This window comes from Halichoerus grypus, chromosome 1 (assembly GCF_964656455.1).
Source record: "Halichoerus grypus chromosome 1, mHalGry1.hap1.1, whole genome shotgun sequence".
Lineage (NCBI taxonomy): Eukaryota > Metazoa > Chordata > Mammalia > Carnivora > Phocidae > Halichoerus > Halichoerus grypus.
Window position 1 is genome coordinate 213,597,812 of NC_135712.1, and position 24,427 is coordinate 213,622,238.

General features: G+C 61.3%; 1 protein-coding gene across 2 annotated transcripts; it reads right to left on the reverse strand.

The window, feature by feature from the left end:
• Positions 1-211: 211 nt before the first annotated feature.
• PIAS4 (protein inhibitor of activated STAT 4) lies at positions 212-24,222 on the reverse strand. 2 transcript variants are annotated; one of them, XM_036116050.2, is made up of 11 exons: positions 24,133-24,222; positions 18,824-19,250; positions 8,725-8,782; positions 7,866-7,907; positions 7,414-7,504; positions 7,165-7,293; positions 6,972-7,077; positions 4,908-4,981; positions 4,646-4,806; positions 2,209-2,339; positions 212-2,054 (listed from the first exon to the last, which is right to left on the reverse strand). In XM_036116050.2, exons 1-11 carry the CDS (start codon positions 24,157-24,159, stop codon positions 1,780-1,782), a joined length of 1,521 nt encoding a protein of 506 aa, XP_035971943.1. In that variant the 5' UTR covers positions 24,160-24,222; the 3' UTR covers positions 212-1,779. The 2 variants fall into 2 exon arrangements, with proteins under 2 accessions (XP_035971943.1, XP_035971942.1); XM_036116049.2 differs by having other exon boundaries at positions 8,698-8,782.
• Between the last annotated feature and the right edge of the window lie 205 nt (positions 24,223-24,427).

Sequence of the window (24,427 nt, forward strand, 5' to 3'; positions counted from 1 at the left end):
GCAGATCGGCCCCGGCTCCTGGCCCAGCCTCGCAGGAAGACCACGCCGGGCCCAGCAGTGCAAAGCACGACCTTCCGCGTTTGACCAAATGCCGCGCCTTTTGGATCCCCAACGCCACGCTGCACGAGGGGACCGTCCACGGGGAGCTTTTGTCCTTCGATCCCCTCACCCCCGGCCAGCGCCCCAATGCACAGAGAAGCGGACGCCTCGGTGGCTTCACCTTGACCTTTTTTATTTGCGTTTTTTAAAAACAATTAAATTAGAATACAAATATTAGAAAACCGCGGCCCTCAGCTGCCAGTGCAGCCGGAGGGGGGCCGAGCTGCACGGCCGAGTTTATACAGTAAAACTGAATTTGCCCTCGGCCAGATTGATGTCCCTTTCTTCAGACCTGAAACGGTATTGCTTCCTGACTAGAAGAGCTGTTTACACAAAGGAAATTATTCTGGGGCTGGGGGGGCAGCAAGGAAAAAAAAGCAGAACAGAACGGAGGGCAGAGGCGGTGGGAGAACCGAGCGTGGCCTCCAGAGGACAAGGACGCTGGGCGGGGGGCCGGGCACCCAGCCGTGGGTTCCTGGAGGCATCGGGGGCAGTGGTGGGGACCCCCCGCGATGGCTGGACCCCCGAGGCCGGGCGCCCCCAGGGGCTGGGCGAGTCGCTGACCGGTGGCCCTCGGCCTGGTCCTGTTGGAAGACGAGAGTGAGGCTCCCGAGGGGGGGGGCGCGGGCCAGGCAGGCCTCTACCCGTCGGAAAACCCAAGAGCAAGAGGGGGGTAGGAGCCACCCCACGTGGAGAGGGTGAGGCGGGAGTCCCTGCTGCCCCCTGGGAAGTGGCCGCCCGCCCCGCCCCCCCGAGGAGGGCCGGGGGTGGTGGGGGCGTCTGTGGACATCTGCGCTGTTCCGTAGGGAAGTTAACCTGAATTGGAGTTACCGAGGTAGCTGGCTAGAAAACTGAGACCCCCCCACGCCACACGCTGCCGCACCCTGGGGCCCCCGCCTTCCACAGGGGGTCCTGGCCACATGCTGGGTCTTCAAAATACCAAGTTATTGCACTTTCAAAAAATACAACACATCTGTGGCTAAACCCTCCCCGGCCCCCCCACACCCCCCACCGCCCCTCCTGTGCCCCCCCGCCCCCCTCCCCGCCCCAACCCACTCCATGGCTTCTTGGCTAAAATGCTCCCTGCTCAGCGGTGCGCTCCAGGGTCTCTGGGCGAGAGAACGTGTTTGCAGAGAAAAAAAGCAAAGGAACAGACGAATGTCAAAGTCGTGGCTGCTGCCAGGGAGGGGGGCCGTGCGCCCGTCCGTCTCCCCTGCCGCCCCCACCACCCCCACGCGCCCCGTCCCTCTGCACCGGCTGGAATGGTCCCTGGAAGAGGCGAGGCGGGGCGTCTGAGTGCGGCTCCCCGGGTCTGCCTGCCCCTTCCCAGGGCCGGCTCGGGCTCCGCGGCTCGGGCTCCGCGGCTCGGCTCCGGCTGGGGAGGCAGCTGGGGGGGTGGCTTGCCTTGTTTGTAAGAGTTTCATTTTTTTTTGTTGTTTCATTTTCCTTTTTTTTTTTTGTACTTTTTTTTGTCATTTTACTTTTTTATAATTCTCCGATAGGAGAGTCCAGAGGTACAGGTGCCAGGAGCCAGGGAAAGGGGTGGAAAAACAAAATGAACAGTAAAAAGAAACAAATCACTCCTCCCTCTGCACCCCGAGGCCCGCCTGCGCCCCCTCCGCGTGGGTGAGCACCAGGAAAGTCGAGCGTCCAGCCGGGGGTGGCGGCGGCGACGAGCAGTCAGCAGGCCGACACCAGGCCCTTCTGGAAGGGACAGCGTCGCTTGGGCCGGGGGCCCTCCTCGTCCTCGTCCTCCTCCTCCTCTTCCTCGTCGTCCTCCTCCTCCGACGACGACGAGCTGTCCAGCGTGAGGTCCACCACGTCGGCTCCTGGCTTCCCGTTCTCGACACCGCCTGCCGCGCCGCCCCCGCCCCCGGCGCCCCCAAGCGCACCGCCCCCGCCCCCGCCCCCGTTGACGTTGGGGGTGGACAGGAGCCCGTTGGCGTCCGAGGTGCCTGAGGGCGACAGGGAGAGGTGCTCAGAGCAGGCGCGGGGAGGCCAGTGAAGGGCAGGGGCCCTGGAGTGCTCCCCCGCCTCCACGCGCGCCACGGGGTCCCCAGGGCCCCCAGCCGAGCCCCGCTCTGCCCCGCTCGCGGGGAGCCGACTCACCGAGCACGAGGATGGGGCACTGGGGGCTGCAGCTGCGCTCCTTCTCGGCGCGGATCGGGCACCACGAGCCGTCCACCAGGTACTCGATCTCGTCGGCGTCTTCGCACTCACTCAGGATCTTGGAGAGGAGCCTGGAGGGACGGGGGGCTGACTCCTGGGCCGCTGTCTGCCCCCCCCCGCCCCCCCGGACTCAGGTGGGACGTTCGCTAAATAAGCCACTTCCTTCCCTGCGGAAGCGGTTTTCGGACACCCCCACCAGGGCCCGGCGTCCCGAGGTGCAGCGGTGCTGCGGGAGGGGGGCCCGCCCGCGCCGCGCTCCGTGTGCCCACCGCTACCCCTCTGCCCCGCGGCCCCTCCCTCCATCCCGACCCCGCGCCGCCCCTCGCTAGACGAGGCGCCAGGCGTGCACGGGACGGGCGCGCTGCTCACAGCCCCCGAGAGGCCCTGGGGCGGGGCAGGGAGAAGTGAGACCACCGCGTCCCCCGCACACAGCAGCACCCACAAGAGGGCACGGCCGGCCCAGCGGGACACGCCCTGGCCCCGGGCACCGTTTCACTGAGGTACTGCCAGCCAGACCCATTTTACAGATGGAGAAACTGAGGCCCGGGGAGGGGTGGGAAGCTCCCCAAAGCCAATGAGACCAGAAAGCAGGCCGCCTGGACTCCATTCCTGGCCCTGCCCTTCCCGGTCACGGGGCCTCCGTCCGCCCACCTATGAGGCCTGTGCAGCGCCCACCAGCTCCAGCAGCCGAGGGGCCCACGCCAGGCCAGGTCCCGTACAGGGGACACGCGTGCCGCGGTGGCAACGGGCCAATGTGGCCCCCAACACTTGTTCCAGGTCAAAGCGGCACCTGCCCCCACGTAACTTCAACCACCTGAGGCGCAGTCACACAGGAGGGAGCCCCTCTCCTGCTCCAGGACACGCCCCGGGGCCACTCCGTGGTGTCAACACAGCTCCGCTGCCGTGGACGTCCCCACCGGAGCGCCCCGTGCGCAGCCCAAGCAGGAGTGTCTCTGGCTGGCTCGTGCCCCACGCTCCCCATGCCCAGCTGGGGGTCCTCGGAAGGCAGAGTGTGGGACAGAGTCCTTATGAGGACCCCAGAGTCACCCAGCTCAGGGCCAAGGGTGGGACAAAAGAGCATAATCCTCGAGGAAGCACACGAATCAAGGACCCTGCTTCCAGGAAGCCTCCCTGGCTATGCCCGGAGCCTGTGGGATGCCGGGACTGTGGCGTGTGGGGCACAGCCACACCCCAAACCCCAGGACCCTCTGCCCCTGGAGCTGTCGGAGCTGCCGCCACTCGAGCCCGGGTGACCCGCTCTCGGCCTGTGGGGGTGGGGGGAGGCAAGCACGGGTCCACACAGCTGCCAGGCCAGGAACAGAGCGGCCATTCAGCCTTGACCCTTGTGCCCGGCCCCAGGGGCCTCCTCACTCCACCCCAAGGCTAGATGGCGTGGGGACACTGGGGCACGGCAGCTCAGCCCCTCCGGGGAGGGGAGCCGGGCTCAGAGCTGGCCGGACCTGGGTTCCAGTGCTGGCCCGGCCACCTGTGAGCTGGGCATGCCCGGGGCAGGTGACTGCCCCCTCTGAGCCTCAGTCTCGTCATCTGTAAGGTGGGGACGATCCAGGCCCACCTCCTGGCACGGTTGGGAGGGATGGCTTGACAACAGCCCGAGTGCAGTGACCAGATGAAGACAAGCACCCCAACGTGGGGACGGACTCACACCAAGCCCCTACCGACCGTGGGCCATCCCAGGCCCACAGCATGCACAAATCCCACGCACACACTCGGCCCTCACGCACTGCCAGGCGCAGAGGGTAGGCACAGACCCAGCCTGGCAGCCGCATCTCCCCTAACCAAAACCTCTGCCCCCCCGCCCCTCCCCCAGCTCCGGGGACAGGACGTGGGTGTGGCTGGCACCTGGCCGGAGCTGCTTGGTCAGGTGCTGGGCTCGGTTTCTGGAAACCTAAGACCTGAGCAAAGTCTCCCTTTTGGGGAGAACGGCCTTTTCCCCTCATCCCCCTGTGGCCTGGGGCGGGGCTGACGCCGCCTGGGCAGAGGGGCACCCGAGAGCTGAGACCGGAGCCGGGGAGACTGTGCTCTCCGCCTCTCCGTACAGAGGGCAGACCAGCAGCAGTGCTAAATGCTGGGTGCGCAGCAGCTCTCGGGGTCCCTGCTTCACTCCAGGTCCGCGGGGTCACAAGCAACAACCGACCTCCTGGGCCCAGAGAGCCTAAGCTAGCAGCCCCGCCGGCGCACGAAGGCCCCGGAGCCCCACGAGGAGGACATCTGCCCTCCCCGCGGCCAGGGCTTCTGAGCCACCCGCAGACCCCAGTCAGGAGACCCAGGGGCCTCCGGAGTTGCGCGGCGCGGCCCCTCCTGCCACAGGGTGGGCGCAGGGGGGACGGGGGCTGCCCAGCGCCGCCCGGAGCCTCACCCGTCAATGATGAGCTGGTCGTAGGGGGCCGGCTTGTCGCACACGGGGCACATCCAGGTGGGCTTCTTCTCGTTCATCTGGAGGTAGAAGACGGCGTCGAAGCACTGCAGGTGGGCGCAGGTCTCCGCCCGGCAGGGCACCGACAGCCGCATCTTCACCAGCTGCGGGGACGGAGCGGGTGGCGTGAGTGGCCCCCCTCCCCCCCGGGCGGCCCCGCGCTGCGGGCAGGTGGGGAGCAGAGGACGCGCACAGCCCGACTCACCGGGCAGATGAGGGAGACCCGCACGCCGGTGGTGGCGATCTCGCTGTCGGGGTCCAGACGCAGCTTCTCTTTGACTGCGGAGAAGGGGGCGGCCGTCGTTAGCAGAAGGGACAGAGGCGTCTGCAGGGTCGGAGCCAAGACGCAGGCTTTTCCAGCACCCTGGACGCCGGGGAAGGCAGCAGCAAGCACCCTCAACCCCTCCATCTCAGGCGGAAGACGGTCCACACACGGAGCACCCCAACATCCACCTCCCAGGATGTCGAGATGTACATTTTAGCTCCAGGGCCCAGGGCCACGAGGATCACCTGTGAAAGTGTCCTGGGCCGCAGCCGGTAATTCTGGACAACCTGGCATGCCGATGGGGCAGGCCGACCCGACAAGCCCCCTCTGCTGCCAGTTTTCACAGCCCATGGGCCTCTTTTGGAAGAAAGATGGAGGCAACCGACAGCCGCAGACGGGGCTGTTCGCTGGGACTGTGTGTCCCACACCAACCATCCCGGAGGGCTCAGCGAGAAGGAAGATGGGCCGCTCCAGGATGGTCCTGGCAGCCCCATTCCTGGACACCCCCAACCCTGGCAGGAGCAGGAGTGAGCCCACGAGCACGGCCTCTCGGGTGACCTGAAGCCAAAGGCCTCGTGGAAAATGCCCGCAACAACATACAAGGCGCCCTTCTTGCCGGTGAACACGGCAGGGAGAGAGACTGGAAGGAAACGCGCCCGAGCAAACCCTGAGGCAGGCCCACAAGGAGGAGTGCGGTCTCCCTCCCTCCGGACCCTTTCGTTCTGCGTTTGTTCGGCTCTGAGTGGGAACGGGGAGACTGGCTGACAGACCCCCAGAGGGCTCAGGACAGACGGACCCTGGAGCTGCCCCTCCTTCCTCCATGTAACCCCTGCAGCCCCTCCTCCAGAAGCTTCCTCTCCCCTCCCACACAGGGTTGAGGGGACCTAGGCCCACCCCTTTCCCCAATGTCCCGAAGGCCGCATCAGCTGTTCACACCTTCACATGAATTCCCACCTCAGGGCCTGCCTCTCTGGCCAAATGCCAGTGATGGACTCAGGTGCATCTGGTTTTGAAGCAAGGCCGCCTCCTCCCCACCCGACAGAGAGAAGGTTGGGTGCAGCAAGAAGGCTACAGGTGAGACAAGTACAGGACTTCCCGCGGCAACTAAAAACCCAGCAGCCGCTGCGGGTGGCTTCCAAGAGGAAACTGAACCATCGGCGCCAAGCAGGGGCCCGAGCGGTCCCACACACACCACTCCCTTTAGCCCTGCGGACCCCGCCTCTCCCAGACTTCCGCCAGACCTCTGGGTGCCCTGCCCCCACCCTGTGGGCCTCGGCCTGGATGAATCCCACCTCGCCCCCACGCCAATGCCTGCCCCCTCTGGTCAAGTCGGTCATTGTCCCCACAGGGAGATGGGCAGGTAGGGGGCCGGTTTTGAAGAAAGGGCTCTTTGAGGGAAAGAGGGAAGCAGTGGGGTGGGGTGCACAGGCGGGAGCCCTGCCACTCTGCGCCTCAGGGTCCCCAGTGGTCAGATGGGGACATCGCCAAGTCCCTCGGCCCAGGACTACTGTGAGGATCTGGTGAGAAGGTGCAGTGACCAGAGAAGGCCAGTGACTTGCCTGGGGCCGCACAGCCAGCGCATGCACGGACACGAGCCAAAAAACAGGACCGTCTTGGCGGTGGTTCACTTTCAGTGCTCACTACGTCCCCCCCACCACTCCCAACACAGCTGGTCTGGTCTCAGGTTGGATTCCATCACTCCCCGGTACCTGCAGCTGTGAATCGGGTCTGCTCCTGCCCCCGTGTCCCTGGTGCCCGCCCAGCAGTCAGAAGCATCGGCCTCCAGCCCCCACCCCCCAGGATCTCTCCCGCCTCGCTGCTGTGGGGATGACCCCCATGTGCTCGCCCTGCCCACATGCCAGACCTGCCCCTGGCTCTCACCACCCAGGCTCCCTGGGCTGGAGGGCCTGCCTCCCGCGTCCCTGCCTCAGGGCTTCTGTGCTGGCTGTTCTGCTCCCCCTCCTTCCACATCCCCCGGGGTGACACATGGGCCCACCAGCTCACCCAGCGCCTTGCACAGCTCTGGATGCTTGACCCCAATGGTTTTCAACCTCTGCAGCAGTTCCGAAGAGGTCAGTTGCCGCACCAAGTACAAGGCCACGGAGTAACTCTGGGGACAGAGGTGGGGGAGGGGTGGTGAGGCCGAGGCGGGGCGGGGGGGGGGGGTGCAGGCAGGAGGCAGCCCCGCCCCACTCACCTTGCCGTAGTTCCCCCAGGTCACGGTGATGCGGTTGGTGGCCGAGGACAGGTACATGAGGTGGGTGAGGTTGATGGGGCGGCAGGGCCTCTTGGGTTCCACTCCAGGCTTATTGGAGGGGTAGTAGCCCTGGAAGCAGACGTGGGGGCTCACACCTCGGAAAGAGGTTCCATGGTGCCCTCTCTGCCCCACCCCCCCCCAGTGGCCCAAGGCTGCGGCGGGGGGGCACGGGTGTGGGGGGGCACTCACCGGCACCGAGCAGTAGCTGTGGTTGACCTTCACGGCGATGTTGGGCGGGTACTGGTCCTCCTGAGGGCCGCTGGTGTCTGAGTAGCAAATTCTGCAAGAACAACGTGGACCGTGAGGCCAGCAGGGGCTCTGGCCAGAGGGGTGGCCCTGAGAGGGGGACGGGTGCGAGGCCGGCGTGGAGACCACAAGGGCCATTTCTGCCCAGCAGATGCATCGCCGTTCTGGACCGTATGAGGGGCTCTCGGGGCCCCAGATCTGGTCTGAGCAAGGCTGGGCGGTGATGTGTCCACAGGCCAGGACGGACAGCAGGAAGAGAGGAGGAGCAGGCCTCCCCCTCTGACCGGGGAGAACCAGAGAAGCCGTCAGGAGGGAGAGGGGCCCGACTGGGATGCACCTGGGGTGGACAGGGCAGGGCTACGGGCACTGGGGGATGCGGGCAGGCCCAGGCTTACCTGAGGACGACCTGCACGGCCTTGATCCCGGGCTGCAGCTCTCTGCACACGCCGAGGAAGCAGAGGGGAGAAGGGGGGTCAGTGAGGCAGGAGAGCACCCAGCACGGCACGCTGATCACTTCGCCTGCGCTAGCCAGACAGGTTCCCCTGCTCCCTCCCTTGGCAACCGCAGGTCTCTGGGCGCTGACTGAAATGTTCTCTCCTGTTTACTCACTGGTGACTTGGGCAGATGACCTCCCCCTCTGTACAACCGGAGGGGAGTGTCCACGCGGATATATTTAATAGGTCGGGAGGCAGAGACCCAGCATGTGCCAAGTGGGCAACAAACGGCTGCTCCAGACAGAAGGGCCTCGGACAGCGGACACCGGGAATGCCTCTGGCCCTCAGCTGTCATGGCTCGGGGTCTTCAGCAGGGAGATCCTGACCCGGCAGGACCCCAGGCAGTGTCTGGGGACAGCTACAGCCATCACAACTAGGGGAGTCCTGCCATCAAGTGGGTGGGGCCAGGGATGCTGCTCAGCCCCCTATGGTGCCCAGGGCGCCCCCCCAAAGAGGGATCCAGCCCCAATGCCAACAGTGCCCAGGGGAGCTCTGTTAAAGCGGGGGCTGCGGACCAGAGGCAGCGAGAGCGTGCAGACGGGGCGCACCGCCCAGTACACACGGCGGCGCCCAGCACAGGGCGGGGGCGGGGCTGCCCCTCCCCCCACGGCGGAGCGCAGGGCCGACACGGGGTCTGCAGAAGGCGCCCCTAGCCCAGCCCTCTAGACGGCCCCAGACCATGCCGGCCCACCGCCTGCCGCGGAGGCCAGCAGGGGTGCAGGGCACAGCGCACCTGGAGTTCCGGATCAGCTCCACTTGCCTTGGCGTCAACGCAAAGATGCATGGGCTCTCCTGAAGCTTCTCGTTATTCTGTGGAACTAAAGACAAACTCAGGGTCAGGGTGATGTCTGGTCCCCAGTGAGGGAGCCAGCCACACCCATTTCCAGGGGCTGGACCCTCCTCAGACCCGGAAGCAGGGAACAGGAGGCTGAGCCTCACCCAGGCAGCCAGGCCTGTGGGATGGAAGCAGGGCCACTAGGGACGAGGGTGCAGGGGAAGCCCAGCCCTTCCTGGTGCCACACCACAGCCGACGATTCAGGGAACACCCCTAACCCCGGAAGGGCCTCTTGGGAAGCAGCAAACTTCTTAGCCCTCCGGGGTTCAAGGGTCTCTGAGGAAAACAGAAGCGCTCAGCCTGGGCACCTGGGTGGCTCAGTTGGTTAAGCGTCTGCCTTCGGCTCGGGTCATGATCCCGGAGTCCTGGGATCGAGTCCCACATCGGGCTTCCGGCTCAGCGGGGAGCCTGCTTCTCCCTCTGACCCTCTCCCCTCTCATGCTGTTTCTCTCTCTCTCAAATAAATAAAATCTTAAAAAAAAAAAAAAGATGCGCTCAGCTCACAGAGAGGAGCCTGCCGAGCTGGCAGGATGCAGTGGGACAGACTGCACACCCTTGCGCCAGCTGCTTCCCCTGGAGCCTGTAAGATGCCAACAACGCTGTCCCCACCTCACACAACTGTTCTGGGCACCTGGCAAGCGTGTGCCTGTCTGTGTGGTGCTCAGCAAAGCCCCTGCAAGGCACTGCTGGAGGGGACAGGGACAAGCTGGACAGAGGTCCTGCCTCAGGCATTCATGGCCAGCAAAGGAGGTAGGCAAGTGAAACTGCCCTGAACCTCCAAGTGCACAAAACAAGAGTCACGGAGCAGCCCAGCTCACAGCAGGAGACACCAGGAGGGCAGCAGGGGCACCGCACTAACCATCCCAAAGTGCCCACTGGGTGCAGAAGTGGAGGAATGTCTGCCAGGGGACGGAACCATGGTGGTGACAAGCTGGCTCTTCACTCTCAATTATAACTGCCTCGAGAACCCCAGGGGTGATCAGAAAATCCCTGAACTTGGGGATTAACATAACAATAAAAAAATTAAAAAAAAAAAAAAAAGAAAGTCCCTGAACTAAATGAGAATATACATTGCGCCAAAACTTGGCGGAAGCAGCTAACATAGTCGTTTGGAAGCAAAATCAGAGCTTTAAAATGATTCTATTAAAAAAGACAGAAAAAGGTTTCAAATGAAGGCCTTACATTTCCTCAAGAAACTAGAAAAAAGAGCAAATTAAAGCTGAAGTTAGAAGAAAATTAAAAATAAAAACAGAAAGTCAGCAACAGAAATAATAATCGAACCAGTCTTCTTTGATAAGCTAACTAGAATAAACAATAAAAAAAGATCATAAGCACACCCACTGTCAGAAACGAAAATAGACCGTAGTACACATCTATAGCCTTTTGGTTTAATACAGGAATGAAACCAACAACTTTATGACAATAAATCTGACAATTTAAATGAAATAGACAAATTCTTCCGAAGTTGCAAATTACCAAAACTAGCACCAAAAAATACAAGAAATTTGAGAAGCCCTTTATCAGTTAAACAAGCGGAATGCATAATTAAAAACTTTTCCACAAAGAAAACTGCAGATCCAACTGGTGAGTTCTACCTAATATTTAAGAAACTGTATAAACTTTTATGAACTTCCAGAAAATAAAGAAGAGAACAAGTAACTCACTTTACAAGGCTGACATGACCCTGATACCAAAACCTGACAAAAACATATCAAGAAAAGAAAATTACAAATAAACATCCCCCACGAACACAGACACAAAAACCCTTTAGAAAATATCAGCAAATATCCGGGCCCTTGGGATTTAGCTGAGGAATGCAAGATTGGTTTAAAACCTCTACACAGGGGCGCCTGGGTGGCTCAGTCAGTTAAGCGTCTGCCTTCGGCTCAGGTCATGGTCCCAGGGTCCTGGGATGGAGCCCCACATCGGGCTCCCTGCTATGCAGGAAGCCTGCTTCTCCCTCTCCCACTCCCCCTGCTTGTGTTCCTGCTCTCGCTGTCTCTGTCAAATAAATAAATAAAATCTTAAAAAAACAAAAACAAAAACAAAACCAACCAACCACACTGAAAAGCCACCCGATCAGAAGACTGGATGCGACGTGGCTGGCAGGAGCGAAAGCCTCTGGGGAGGGCAGGCCGTCCTGCACAATGTGCCAAAATCACCCACACACAACGTGGACCCAGCGGCCCCCCTGTTCTAGGAGCCACAACCGCAGACGTGCTCACACACACAGGATGACCGAGGCCCGCGGACAGCCATCACTCAGAACGGTTTCCATCGATGGCGGACGACCTAAATCTATGCCCACCGACCTGGTCTGGTGAAGATGCGCTCCGGAGCAGCTTACAGAGGAATACCACGCAACCCTGACACAGACAGCGAAGGATCCAGCAGCTCTTCACACTCCGATAAGGACGATAAGGAGTAACCTCCGAGATGTTCTTGTCAGGTGAAAGCAGCTGGTGCGGGTGGGTGCGCGTCACACCCGGACTCGCGTCACCGACGGGGAAGGGTCTGCGTAAGTGCAGGTCTGCTCCTCTGCATGAGAGGCATCTCTGGGTTGGGAGCCCCCTGAGAATCGGCCACAGTCACTGCCTCGGAGTGACTGGGAGAGGCTAGAAGCCAGCTTTCTTTGTACTGCCAACCCTTCCAACAGTGCTGTGCATGCTGCTCCTATGAAGGGCTGGAGCGTTTTAGTAAGACACGTGGTCTCTGCCTCAACGTCCCCACTCTGCCTTGTACCATGAAAGCCACCAGGGACAATAAACAGACAAACGGGGCGTTGCTCTGTCAATACAGCTTGGTTTAGGAAGAAAGGCTGCCAATGAAATTGGCCCCTGGCCCTAGTCGGCCAACCGCTGCTCCAGAACCTTCTGAATTCCAAACCACAACAGCAGGTAACCTATCTAAAAAGCAAACACGGGGCGCCTGGGTGGCTCAGTCATTGAGTGTCTGCCTTCGGCTCAGGTCATGATCTCAGGGTCCTGGGATCGAGCCCCGTATCGGGCTCCCTGCTCAGCAGCGGAGTCTGCTTCTCCCCCTCCCCCTGCTCATGCTATCTCTCTTGCTCACCCTCTTTCAAATAAATAAAAATCTTTTAAAAAAAATAAAAGCAAAAAGCAAACACAATTTGGATTTGAAACCAGCTGAGACTCAGAAGCCAGACCACCAGGTTCATAACCCAGCTCTGCCCGGGGCACACATCCCTACCCCCACCCCAGGCTGGGTGCCTTCCGTCCCCGGGACCCAGTTCTCGGGGCGCAGAGCTTGGCGTGAGGCTGGAGCTCAGCAAGAGGCAGCTGCTCTAACCACCAAGCTGCCGCCACCAATTCACGCTTGTTTGCCGAGGGCCTGGCGAGTCCCTGCGCAGTCCTGGTTGGGGCCCTTGAGGAGGGCCGTCTAATTGGGGGGGTGAGGGGGCCCACAGGCCACCTGTAGACATGCCCAGACCTGCCCTAAGAGCCAAAGGGCAATTATTTCTGACGGGGCGGGGCGGGGGGGTGGGGGGGGGCTCACCATACCCAAGCTGGGCTGCAGCGGCTGAGCGGGAAGCCGATCCCACCCGCTGGCCAGGGAGCTCCGTCCCCAGAAACAAGGCAGGCAGGTGAGCGCTATCATGGGAGGCCAAGAGTCTGGGGTCCCTTCCAGGGCTCCCCCTTCTAGATGACACCACCGTGGGGATAGCGTTCGCATTTTCTGCTGTGCCATGGGCCCCGGGTGGCTGACTTCCCTCAGGAAGCCAAGTGGCCAGTGGGAGGTGAGCCGCCCCCTCGGCTGGGACACAGCATACCCTACACGGTAGGAGGGGGGTGGGGGTCCCCCAAATCCAGGCCTCCATCGTCCACTGCCAATGGCAGCTCCACCCTTTCGGCTGTTCAGGGTTGGGCCGTGGGCAGCATCCACGACTCTCGGCACCCCCCGACCCCCAGCATCAATTCCTGGTTGGCTCCAATTTCAAAACACACTAGCAAGGTCCCTCTCCCACCACCCCTACCCCACCGATCAGTACACTGACCCCTCGATGGCCCCCCAGCTCCCCCAAGGGAGGGATGCTGTCCCACCCCAAGTGGCCCTGATTCCACAGCAGCCACCCAGGCCACCTCCTCGTGTTCCCCAAGTGCCAAGAACATCCTGCCTTGGGGCCTTTGCACTCGACATCCCCTCTTCGAGAACATTCCTCCCCCAGCTACTTAGATGGCCCTGATGTCTCTGAAGTCTGCCCCAACTCCACCAGAATGACAGACTTCCCTGAGCGCCTTTATTTAAAAACTGCAAGCCCCCCAAAGCCCCCTGCAATCCTGGTACTGCCTGTCTCTCCTTGCCCGCTTGATTTTTCTCTAAAACTTTTACCTCCGAAGAATCAACACAATTTCCCAGTGTCTTTGGCTCGTCATGAACACTGAACCAACCCCAAAGTACCTCTGCCGTGTCACACAGGCTGCCACAAAGCCATGGGGGCCCCGCGTGGGCTAGGACGAGGTACCCACCCCAGGCCTCAGAGCCCCCCAGGGACTAAAGGGAGGGAACCCCCTGCTCCCAGGTCTTCTGGGAGGACTGGAAACCAGCCTCCGGTTCAATCCAAGCCCAGCACGACCATCTCTACCCCGGCTGCCAGGCCACTGTGCAAACCACCACCGGCAGAGAACACGATATGGGGGGTACGAGGGGGAGGGTAAAACAGTAGTTAGGACGTAGCCACCGTTTTGGAGGATCACACATGCAAAAAAGAAGAGGGTGGCAAGAACAAGCCCAAACCTCCAACAGGGGCCAAATACTATTTTCTACAACACACACACAATTTTACAAAAGTTTAAATAAGAAGCAAAGAAACCAGGATCTCCAATCAGTCAGAGAGGCCTGGCCTCCCTCCCACTAGTCTGCAGCCTCCTGCACCCTGGGGCCTCAGAGAAGGATCAAGGCCAGTCCTCCAGGCCAATGCCCCCAGACCCACATAGGGTCTCTGACTCCGGCCCCGGCTCTCCAAACGGGGAAGTCAAGGTCTAAGACACGGTGTGGGCGGTGCAGGGACCTTGCCAACAGCAGGGAGCAAGCAGGCACCTGCCCTGGGTCAGGGGCTCTGGGCTCACACCCCAACTCCTCCAATCACAGGGGAGAACTTGGGTGCCCACACCCAGCTGGCGGGCTCTTGATTTGCTACTCCTGAGCTCATGGGGATGGTTCAGGGTCACACACTGAAGGAGAGCCGGAGAATGCTAGCTCTCGGTCATTCTCACGGCAGCTTCCTGGCTGCTTCTCAGCTCCCGGACTGGGCACCTCCTGCCCCGCTCCGCGCCGTGGATGCAGTGAGGGAATGAACCGGTCCCAGGCCCAGACGTTAAGAACACCTACAAATGAATAAGCCACGCCAGGGCTGGGGGCAAAGCCATGGAGGGGGAGAGGGTGGTGACGAGAAGGCGAAGGCAGGCAAGTAGGAAAAGAAGATGAGCTTCAGGCTAAGTGCCTCGGGAGGGAAGGGCCATGTGGTGTCTGAGAAAGTGTGACAGACAGAAGGTACAGCATGTGCAAAGGCCCCAGGGCAACACAGCCTGGTGTTTTGGAGGAATAGGGAGGGGAGGGGAAGGGAGAGAGAGGAGAGGAGGGCAGGGAAGAAACCAAGCAGAAAAGTCAGTGGGTCATGGGAGGGTTTTGAACAGAGGAAGGACATAACCGGACGGCTATTTTAAAAATTTCCTCTGGCTGCTGGGGGGAAGACTGACAATGTGGAGGGAAGAAAGCAGGGAGACGGCTGGGCAGGTGGGCGGTGGGGGAAGCCCCGCCGGCCCAGTAGGTTGGGCCACCTGCCCCTGGAGTTGGGAGGCGGGACCTGGGATGCCACGTGACCACCCAAGCTCCCAGGGCCCGGGATGGACCTGAGGACCCAGGGAGGGAGCATGCACCTGCGTGTGAGCCCCGCCTGGCCCCTGGACGGCACACAGGCCACTCTGCCTCTGCGTCCCTCAGGAGCTAACACCCACCGCAGAGAGGACCCCAGGAAACGAGACCCGGGAAAGCTTACCAGATCTTCGACGACCCCGAAGCCCTCGGGACAGTCCAGCCAGCCCCCACTCTCCCCGTGGCCCACCCATCTTGTGTTCTCTGGCCTCTCCCTCCCTCTCTCCTCTCACGCCACACCTCGCTCCAGTCACAAGGACTTCTGTTCCCGAGCCCTCGCTCACTGCCAGGCCCGGGCCTGGGACACACTCCCCTGCTCCTTCCTCTCTGTCAGGCTTATGGCTACTCACCCCTCAGGTCTGGAACGTGGCCTCCTCCAGGAAGCCTCCTGCCTGCCACCTCCCCACGAATGCATCGGCAGGAGCTCCCGGCCCTGACCGCCCCCAGGAAGCCTGCGCTCCCCAAGCAGAGCATTGCTCTCCCGGCACCGTTCGTTCACCTCAAGTGCAGCTTCCCGGCAAAACACGCCAGCCGGGAGACCCCATACCTCCCCTGCTGCTTCGGCGATACCAGCCAGAGGCCGGAGGGGGAACACATGTGTGCCCTGCACAACGGGGCGGGCGCCAGACCAGCAGTCCCCAGCCAACACTGGTGCTGGCCACCCTCTGGGGCACGGAGACAACCAGGAGACCCTTCGGAGTTGTCACGACGTGGGGTGGCTCCTTCACTTCGGGGCGGCAGGACCCGGCCCCACAGCCCGAGATGCTGGCCACAGGACACTGGCGAGCCTCACAGAGCAGCACTGCGGCAGGTCGTGCTTCCTTCCTTCCGCCCTCAAGTCTCATGACGGCCTCTCCTTTCTCCCACGCACCGACGGGGCTCCAGGCCTCCTCCGTCACTCTCCGGCCGCTCACACCCTGGGTGGCTATCAGATGCCCAGTGAGCCCCCAGCTGCAGTGGCATGCCCAGGAAGGTGTTCCCTGGCCCCCCTTGGATTCTGCTGGGGTTGGGAAGCAAGTGCCCCTCTCCTGGCTGGGATGGGTCGGACAGCCAGGCTCTTTGAGCTAAGAGGAGGCCTGAGGTCCAGAACATTCACGTGCTTCAAAATGGGTATCTCCCCACAGGGGTGCAGGGCACTGATGACTCAGGGAGGGGTCAGAGTCAGGAAGATGGCTGAGCCTGCGGCCCCAGGGCCCCCTCCTCAGCATGCTGTGTGACCTTGCGCCAGTTTCCCGACCTTTCTAGGTGCCAGCCCCGCTGGAGCAGATCATCTGTCTCCTAAGGTCCTTCCAGCTCCATTATTCTCCTCCCCTCCCCCAACCCAAACATTCCACTCCCTGTGATTTATGTCTCCTCTGCACCCGGCGCGATCTCCATCCCAAAGCTGGAGCTGGCCGGCGGCTCTTCCGGGGAAACAGACCAGAGTGTTTGGACCTCATTCTGGTCAGCAGGTCACGGTCAGGAGCGAGGGGGAAGGGGAAGCCGGCTGAGTGCAAGCCCCGTGCAGTGGCTCTTGGGCAATGCCAGTGCTGTAGAAGTCACCACGGGGAGGCCCCCAGGTTGAGGAGTGGGGGCCAAACCCACTGGTCCTGGAATAGAGGGGACCAGACGGCTTCAGGGCCAGATCTGTGCTCGACGAGGGCTCTCCCTAAGAACCTAGCAGGCAACAGAGGGTCCCTGAGGATGGGAGTCCCAAGGAAGGGGTACATTCAGGATAGGGGCGGGGGAGTGGGTGGGAGCCAGGGCAGGGCGGGGTTGGCCTCTTTGTTCTGAGCCGCCAGCAGAGTAATTCCTGGTGTAGACAGGGGAGCAGACTCTCCCGGAGATCAGGTGACTGGGGTCCCCGGGGGCTTAGGGCAAAGTGATGCATTGTGGGGCAGGAGTGGGAGCAGGCCATGCAGGAAGGAAGCTCGTGGTCCAGGCAGGAGAGGGAGAATGCTGGCCCTTGAGTTCAAAGTCACCTCTGCCCCCCGCCCAGTGCCATGCCTGACTTACTGCTTCCCGGTGAAAACCCAGCCTCCTTATTACAAACATCACCCTTGAGTCCTCAGGAACCTGAACCATCAGCCTGACCTTCAGAGCCAGCCAGTCCCAAGGCCCCCAGAGCCTGCCGGAGAACCCCTGGGGGTAGGGGGAGAATGGGTTCCAACACGTACAGAGGGTAGTCAGGAGGAGCAGAGCCAGGGTGGGGCGGGGGCTGTCCTGGAGAAACTGAGGAAAGGGCCTTGGGTCTCCAATGGTGCCATGTCAACCCCATGACAGGTGCTGTTAGGCCAACTTACTCCCCACTCGGGGGCTGGTGACTGCCAGAGGGAAGGCAGGAGAGGGCAGAGACTCGGGTTGATATGGGGCCTTGGGACTCCAAGGCCTGGACCAGCAGCAACTCCTTCCAGCTTCACCAGAACCACAGCCGCCTTGCCCAACCTCACGAAGCTCAAGGGCTACAGGAAGGAGGAAAAGAGGCAGCTGCATCCCCCGTTTCCCCGCAGCTGGGGCTGGGCAGTGGGCTCGCTGGCACGGGGCTGGCGTGGAACTCTCCGTGCACAGAGGGGCCCCTTGGCTGAGCAAGATGGGATGCTGGGTCAGCAGGGCAGGAGGGACTGAAGCACACGGCGGGTGGGGGCACGGCGGGTGGGGGCACGGCGGGGCTGTGACCTCTGCCACGGCACGCAGAGACCAACTCACAACCAGGGCCAGAGCTGGTGTGCGGCAGGGGCTCGGTAAAGATGCAGGGGTTGAAAGGGAGACGTGGATGAGGGGCTGCAGGGGGGCAGCTGGACCCATAGTACTGACATGCGCTCGGGGCACCTCTAGGCCCTAAACGAGGAATGCCAGCGTGAACCCTTACAAGGGTGGAGGGCTCTGCTTGTTCCCTGCTGCTTCCCCAGGGTGGGCTTCCACAGGCCTCCCACCCAGCAGGCCCTCAAGGGGAAGAAGACGGAAGAGGTGAGAATGACGACCAGAGGGGCCTCCAGGCCCACGCGGGCACCCAGTCAAATCCGAGGGGCGCCAAGAAGCCCGTCGCACTAGACTCGCTATCTGGAGCCCTGGAGGCACCAGCAGCTGTGGCTGGAGGGAGCACAGGGGGCCGAGACCAGGCTGACACCCAGCCTGCCCCATCATCACGGCTGCCAGTGAGGGGCCAGGGGCCTGTCCACACACGGCGCGCCATCGACCTGGGGGCCAGAGAAATGAGCAGAGAGGAACCACAAGGCCCTGGCATTGTCTCCTCTACTCCTGGCGGTGTCCCACCTCTTGGGAGCACAGCCAGCCTTCCCTAACCAGCTGGTCCATGGTGATCGGCCTGAACCCATTGGCCAAGGCTGCTCCCAAGGCTGCCTACCAGGAAACAAGCCTTTTGTGGGAGGAAGGAAGGAAGGAAGGAAGGTCAGATCCAACTTCCAGCCCTTTTGCCACAAGGAGTTAGAGCATGGAAGCCAGCATCCCTGGTGGCCCCCAGTGATGCCCGCCTCCTGATGGTCCAGGCTGGAACAGTCCCGGCCCATAATGTACAGAGTTGGTCTGTGTGACCGACGGAACGTGGAACGCAAAGTTAGGTCCCTTCCAAGCGGAGGTCAAAGAAACGACGTGGCTTGTAGCTGCGCCTACGCTCACACATGTGCGCACACGAACCCTCCCACCACCCCCATCATTGGTTCCGGACGAAGCAAACCACCATTCCACACTGTGAGGATGCTTAAACAGTCTCCAGAGCCCGCATGCCAAGAATCAGGGTCTCGAGCCAAAAGCCAGCAAGAAACCGAGACCTGCCAGCAGCCCTGTGAGTGGGCGGCCCCCAGCCCTAGTCGGGCCTTCAGATGAGACAGCCCCCAGCCAACAGCCTGACGGAGACCTCACCGTGCCCGTGCGTCAGGACCGCTCAGCTAAGCCACTCACACGTGCCTGTTGTGCTAAGCTGCTGTGATTCACGCTCATTCGTGAGACAACCCTACAGGTCACTAATATAAAAACCCAGAGGGGGCTTCTGTGCTTCCTAGGAGGGAAAGCCCCCCACGACCCCTTGGCCCTTGCTGCTTCCTGAGAGACACTCCGGGTCGGTGACGTAGCTGCCACAGGCACTGGGGGAATGCAGAAGGTGGGACACCCCCCCCCAGGGCGGTGGCAGACTCACCCAGCTCTGTGGGCTTCAGCAACTCGTCCAGCATGTTAAAGAAGGGCAGCTTCACCAGACGCACTTCTGGCTTGAGGGTCTTGGCAGGCAAGCGTCCAAGTCCATTCAAGTACTTCCCGTAGAGCACGGGGTAGTCAATGTTGGGGCCCGAGAGGGGAGTCCTGGGCACTGTGCCAGCCCGGTCGTAGGTTGAGTGCATGGTCAGGGGGTCCAGGGGCCGGTGGGGCTGGGGGACAGGCTCTGAGCTCTTCTTGGCGTAGCGTGTCTCGTACAGCTCCTTGATCTTCTTGAATAGCTCGGGGCTACAGTCAAACTGGACCAGCTGGAGGGCCCGGGTGACAAGTTCGTGTTTAAGTCCGCTCTTACTCCGGCCAACAAAACCCAGGAGCATCTGAAGATCGGAGACTCGGAAACTCATCACCATGTTCTGGGGAAGAGCAACAACAGACACACACGCTCAGAGGAGACCTGGCCAGATTCGGGGACTGCCAATGCAGCAAGGGGCTTCCTGGAGCCACCTGGGCCCTAAATTGGGGGACAGTGAAGTGACAGCCCATCAGGTGCTGCCTCGCCCTGCCCCCAGGTCCCCTTCACTCTAGCTGGCAGGAGCCCAGGAGGAGGAGGAGGAGGCGGCGGTTTTGGCACCAGGCCCACTAGCCCAGGCTCAGTCCCACTTCCATGCCTTTGCTCAGGCTTCCTGCTCACCCTTCCCTGTGATGCCCCCTCCCAGCTCAGCCCTGCTCCCCTCCTCCTTCTCAAACCTTCCTCGGCATTGCCAACGCAGCAAAAGCTTCTGACCGCCCCCCCAACACACACCACTGCCTTCTATTTTAGGTTCTCTTTTCCCATCTTCAAGCCTGAAAGCATCCCCAGGGCAGGAACTGGGAATCTTGCTTTACCCGTAAACAGCCTCAGCCACTCCCTAGCCAAGAACACTAATGGCCTCTCTGAACCTCAGTCTCTTCGTCAGGATGACAGGATCCACTTCGTCGGGATGTGGGAAGGACCAGATGAGGTAACATACGGAAAGCAGAGTAAATCAACGTTGGCCACAAACATGTTTTCCCTTCAGTCTGGAGGATGGTAGCCACGATTTAATACTAATCACCTGCCAGGAACTGAGCTGCACATGCAATCATATACTTAACTCTGATTCTTAAAACAACCCTGCCAGGCTGGGGGGAGCTCCACGTTACAGCCAAGATTCAAACCTAGGCCTGACTCTAAAGCCAGGGGTAATCTCTCTACCGCACTACAAGCGTCCACGTGGAGCTGAGCACACGCGAGCACCAAACGTCTGCTGATCATTCCAGCAGGCCCTCTCCAGCTCGACACTGTGGACGCTGGGGCTGGATTGTTCTCTGGGGTGGGGCTGTCCTGAGCACTGTGGGGTACTCAGCAGCATCCCTGGCCTCCACCCACTCAATGCCAGGAGCCCCCCCAAAACCCAGCGGTGACAATCACAAAGGTCCCCCAGACACTGCCAAGTGTCCCCTGGGAACAGGATCGAGAACCGTGGGTCTGAGGGGAAGGCTTTGGGAATCCGGCAGCCCCAGAGGCTGTGAAGTGAGCTGTGGCGAAGTGAGCTGTGGCGAAGTGATGAAAGAGGTCTGGCAGGGTCCCTCCAACTCAATCAAGCCAAACACGAGAGCTCAGCTGATGCCAATGTTTTCCTTGGGGCGGCCTGACCATGGCCTGCCCTCTGTGAGACCCTGGACCCCAAGGGGAGAGACGCTTCCCCAGAGGCTACATGAGCAAAGTGTCCTTGAAGGATGGATGCGCCGGCAGGGTTTCAGGGCCACTCACACTGAGCCCCAAAGCTGGCCTGTGTTGAATGAAACGTGGTGGGTAAAAGAACCTTCCAGGGGAATGGGGAAAACAGGTACAAGTGACGAGGGTGTATACTGAAAGCTGGCGGGCACAGGGCAGGACAGCACCCAAGGAAACCAATAAAGCCCTTAAATTCAACTTGAGAGTCTGACAGTCGGAGGTGGGTGGGAATCCTGCCAGGGTGTTTACGTAGCGGTCCCAATGCCAGAAGGCTCTGGTGTTTCCCGTTTCCTGGCTGTCGAGGGGTGAGGCGTGGAGACTGATGGGAGCACTGGGACTTAGGAGCCCCGGGTTCCCAGACGACCCTGGGTCCTCCATCAGGCCTCTCTGCACTTTGGGCACCTCATCTAGCCACGTGGGATGGGAACCCTCTAAGATCACTCCCAGCCTTACACCAGGCTCCAGCTGATGGCGGGGAGGGGCTGTCGAGGCACAAAACGACAGAGACAGACGTGTGGAGCTGCCCCGTCCTGCCTGCAAAATCTCAAGAGAGAGCCTTTTCCTGCTCCCGCACTACAGACGTGGAGTGTCCGCCGCATGCCAAGCACGAGGGCTCTTCCGGCGCGGCAGTGCCAGGGTCCATCGGAGTCCCAAGGGCACTTCCTCCCACTGCCCCCCAGCTGTCTGGGGGCCTGGGGACCCTCACATCCCAGCACACCCCTGGCCTCGGGACCGAAGCAGTGTGCTGGCCTTCAGAAAGCCCGGAACGCTTATGAAAACAAAGACTTCACCTTCCTTGGCCTGACTTCCTACCTTAAGCAGAGAAAATAGGCTTGCAAACAAGATGTTTCTTCTGGAAGAGGCCCAAGGCCTTGGAGGGGAGAAGCGATGTCATGTGGAAGCTGACTGCCCTCCATGGAGCTAAAGGCAGGTGGGCTTGGGACGCCGAGTCTGACCATAACACATCTTCTAACATCACCCCGCCCCTGGGAGCGCCCTGCCCCCGCCGAGGCCTAGCCCTTTCACCAGGTTGGACATCCGGATCTGCCGCACGAGCATCCTGGGGCACATCCCTCAAGCTGCCATATGTTCACGACTCAGATTTCTCAGCAGCTGCCACCACCAAGGAGCCTGCCCTTGACACTGGGAGGAGGGACAGCGTGAGAGGGGCACAAACATTCAGGAAGAAGCCCTCAGCGCTTTGCAAATCACTTCCTGCCATGGCTTCATCCTACCCCGCCTGCCCCTCAGATCTGTGTTTATAAACAGCACCAGGCCCCGACGGCTTCCATAGTCTCAACTCTGGGCTTGTTTGGTGCTGCGTGGAAAAACATCAGCCTGGATAGAGCTGCTGGGCTTAACTTAACCAGTCTCGGGTATAGGTTCCTCTGAACGTGGGGAAAGTTAAGGTCCTTCTCTCCAGGAAATGGGAGATCTGTGCAAAATGCTACCATCCCAAGGGGTTCCCAGACTACCTCTTCCCCCAAGCCCTCTCAGGGGCCTCAGGTGAAGAGTCTGATTTCCAAGTTTACCAACAACCCCCCCCCTTGCTCTCCCCACGGAGCAGCCAGTTTTGTACCCCAAAAGACGAAATCTCCAGCTCCTAATACAAAAGGTTAGGTAAGCACCTAAAAGAAGAGAACACTTCAATGACACGTGCGACACTCCACGGCGACAGCCAGAGACTAAAGAAGAAAGGCTCCCGAGGCTCAGAGCAAAGCTGTGCCACTGAACGGAGGCTCACATTCTAGAGAACTTGAAAAAAGGGTCAAGTTGATTTAATTGGGGTGGGGGGCCCCAGCCACCAGAGGGTCAAGTAGAGTTCATCAGATCATATTTCAAGGCCCTGGACGGTATAAAAGAATTTAGTCCCTACCCTCTGGTGGGGGTGGGCGTGGGGGCGGGTGCCCAGGCCCAGAGTCACAGAGTCACAGCCCCATGGGACCACTGAATTTCAGGGCTCCAGGGGACTTCAAGCCCACCGGCTGCCACCTCGGGCGTGCAGAGTTCAGACTTCTGCATCTCCCGGGGAAGTCCCAATTTCTCAAAACCCTAGAGAAGGGCAGAGTATGTAGTACAGGCACTGAGGGGGATGCTCCATGGGGAAGGGAGCTCCATTTCAGATCTCCGCGGGAAGGGAAGGGAGATGGAAGGAGAGAGAGGAACAGGAGAAAGAAAACATTTACAGGTCAGGACCCTGGGGAGGGGAGACCAGCGGGGAAGGAGGGGGAGGAGCCTCTGTCCAGCAAAGGTCCAGTCCCCTACCTCCCTGCCACCAAAGACCTTGAGTAAACTTCTCAGGAAGGAAAGGAACAACCCTAGTGTAGTTCGGGGCAAGGGCTCTGGAGCCTCACCGTTGGGGAGGTACCTGGAAGAGGGTACATCCCTTAATAGGGATGGCACCTATGGGATGTGGAACCTGAACCCCAAAATGGAGTATGAGGGAGAAGCACTGAGGGCACTGAAGAAAGAGGTGGGGGACTCTCCATGGATCAACACAAGAAACCAGCAAAAAAGGAGAGGGAGGCTCAGAAGCCAGAGCTGGGGTGCATAAAGGGATCTAAAGTGGGGTTTTGGGAGCTGTATGGAGGGAGTACGATCTTAGTAGACTCACTAAGGAGTATAGGGGAAACTTAGTATGGGGTCTGATCTTGCTAGTGTGAAGTTTAGAGACCCCAGGAGCAGAGTCCAAAACCTCACAGATGCTGTCCCGAGGGTAAAAAGTGGGAGGAAGGCAAAGCCCAGGACCCAAGACTGAGGAGAGAGTTAGGAAGGGTTTGAACAGAGAACAGTGGTCAGGACTCCATCCCAGGCGGGAGAGCAAACTCGAGTGACACGGTGCCCACTCCGAAGGCGAGAGAGATGGTGTCAGGAGGGGGGCGGGGCTCTGGGACCAACGCGGGAGCTGAACTAGGGGTCCAAACTCCAGCCCGGGGTACGAACCCCAAGAAAACACTGTGTTTGGGGGTGCTTCGGGACCCTGGCTCATCACCCCGCATGGTGGAATCGGTGGCAGAAGGGTCAGGGGACCCTTCAGAGCAGGGAGTCGCCAACCCCAGCTGGCCTGCTGGGTGGGGAGGCTGAGACCCAGATGCCAGCCTTCAGTGCCATGGGAGGCGAAGACACTCCCCCAGGCCAGAGAGCAGGACCCCGGCTCAGGGCGAGGAGGGGACGAGCAGTCCAGCCCGTCTTGCTGTCCGGGGGAACTGTGCCTCTAGCTGGGAGGCGCGGCCCTGTCCCCGTGCTTAGGGAGACTGGACCCTAACCACTCGGGCTGTGGGGGGGCAACCCCGCCTCAAGCCCGAGAACCAACCCCCAGCGCGAAGGCTGGGGAAAGGTTGGGGGGCCCCGCCCCCGGCCTCCCCGCCCCCCGCCCGCACCCGGCGCGCCAGGGCCAGGAGCGGGCGAAGGGGCCGGGCGGCGAACCGCGAGCTGGCCGCGCCGTGGGGCCCCAAGCGGAAGGCGCAGACCTCCGCCCGCCGCCCGGCCCCCGCCCACTCTCCCGCCCGCCCGGGCCGGCGCCGCCGCCGCTCACTCACTTTGGCCTCCACCAGCTCCGCCGCCATCTTGGCCACCAGCGTCCCCCGCGCCGGGAGCCCCCAGCCGTCGCGTCACGTGACCGCCCGCCACTCGCGGGCGGGGCCGCCGCGGCGGCCAATTAGCACCCGCGCGCCCTCCCACCCCCTCCCCGGCGCGCGCTGCTGCGCAATGCGCAGGCGCGTACGACCGCCGCCCGGGCCTCGGGCCAATCAGGGCGGCCCGACACCGCCCCCCTCCACTTCTCCCCCGGCCACCACGCCCACCCCTCGCGGCGTCTGGCTACTTAAAGGAATA

Coding starts and splice junctions, on each gene's coding strand:
- PIAS4 (XM_036116049.2), bottom strand. CDS start 24,159: ATGGCGGCGGAGCTGGTGGAGGCCAAA. Junction 7,908..8,697: donor GAGCTGATCCGGAACTCCAG/GTGCGCTGTGCC, acceptor CGGCGTGTGCAG/AGAGCTGCAGCCCGGGATCA. Junction 7,505..7,865: donor GCCGTGCAGGTCGTCCTCAG/GTAAGCCTGGGC, acceptor TTGTTCTTGCAG/AATTTGCTACTCAGACACCA.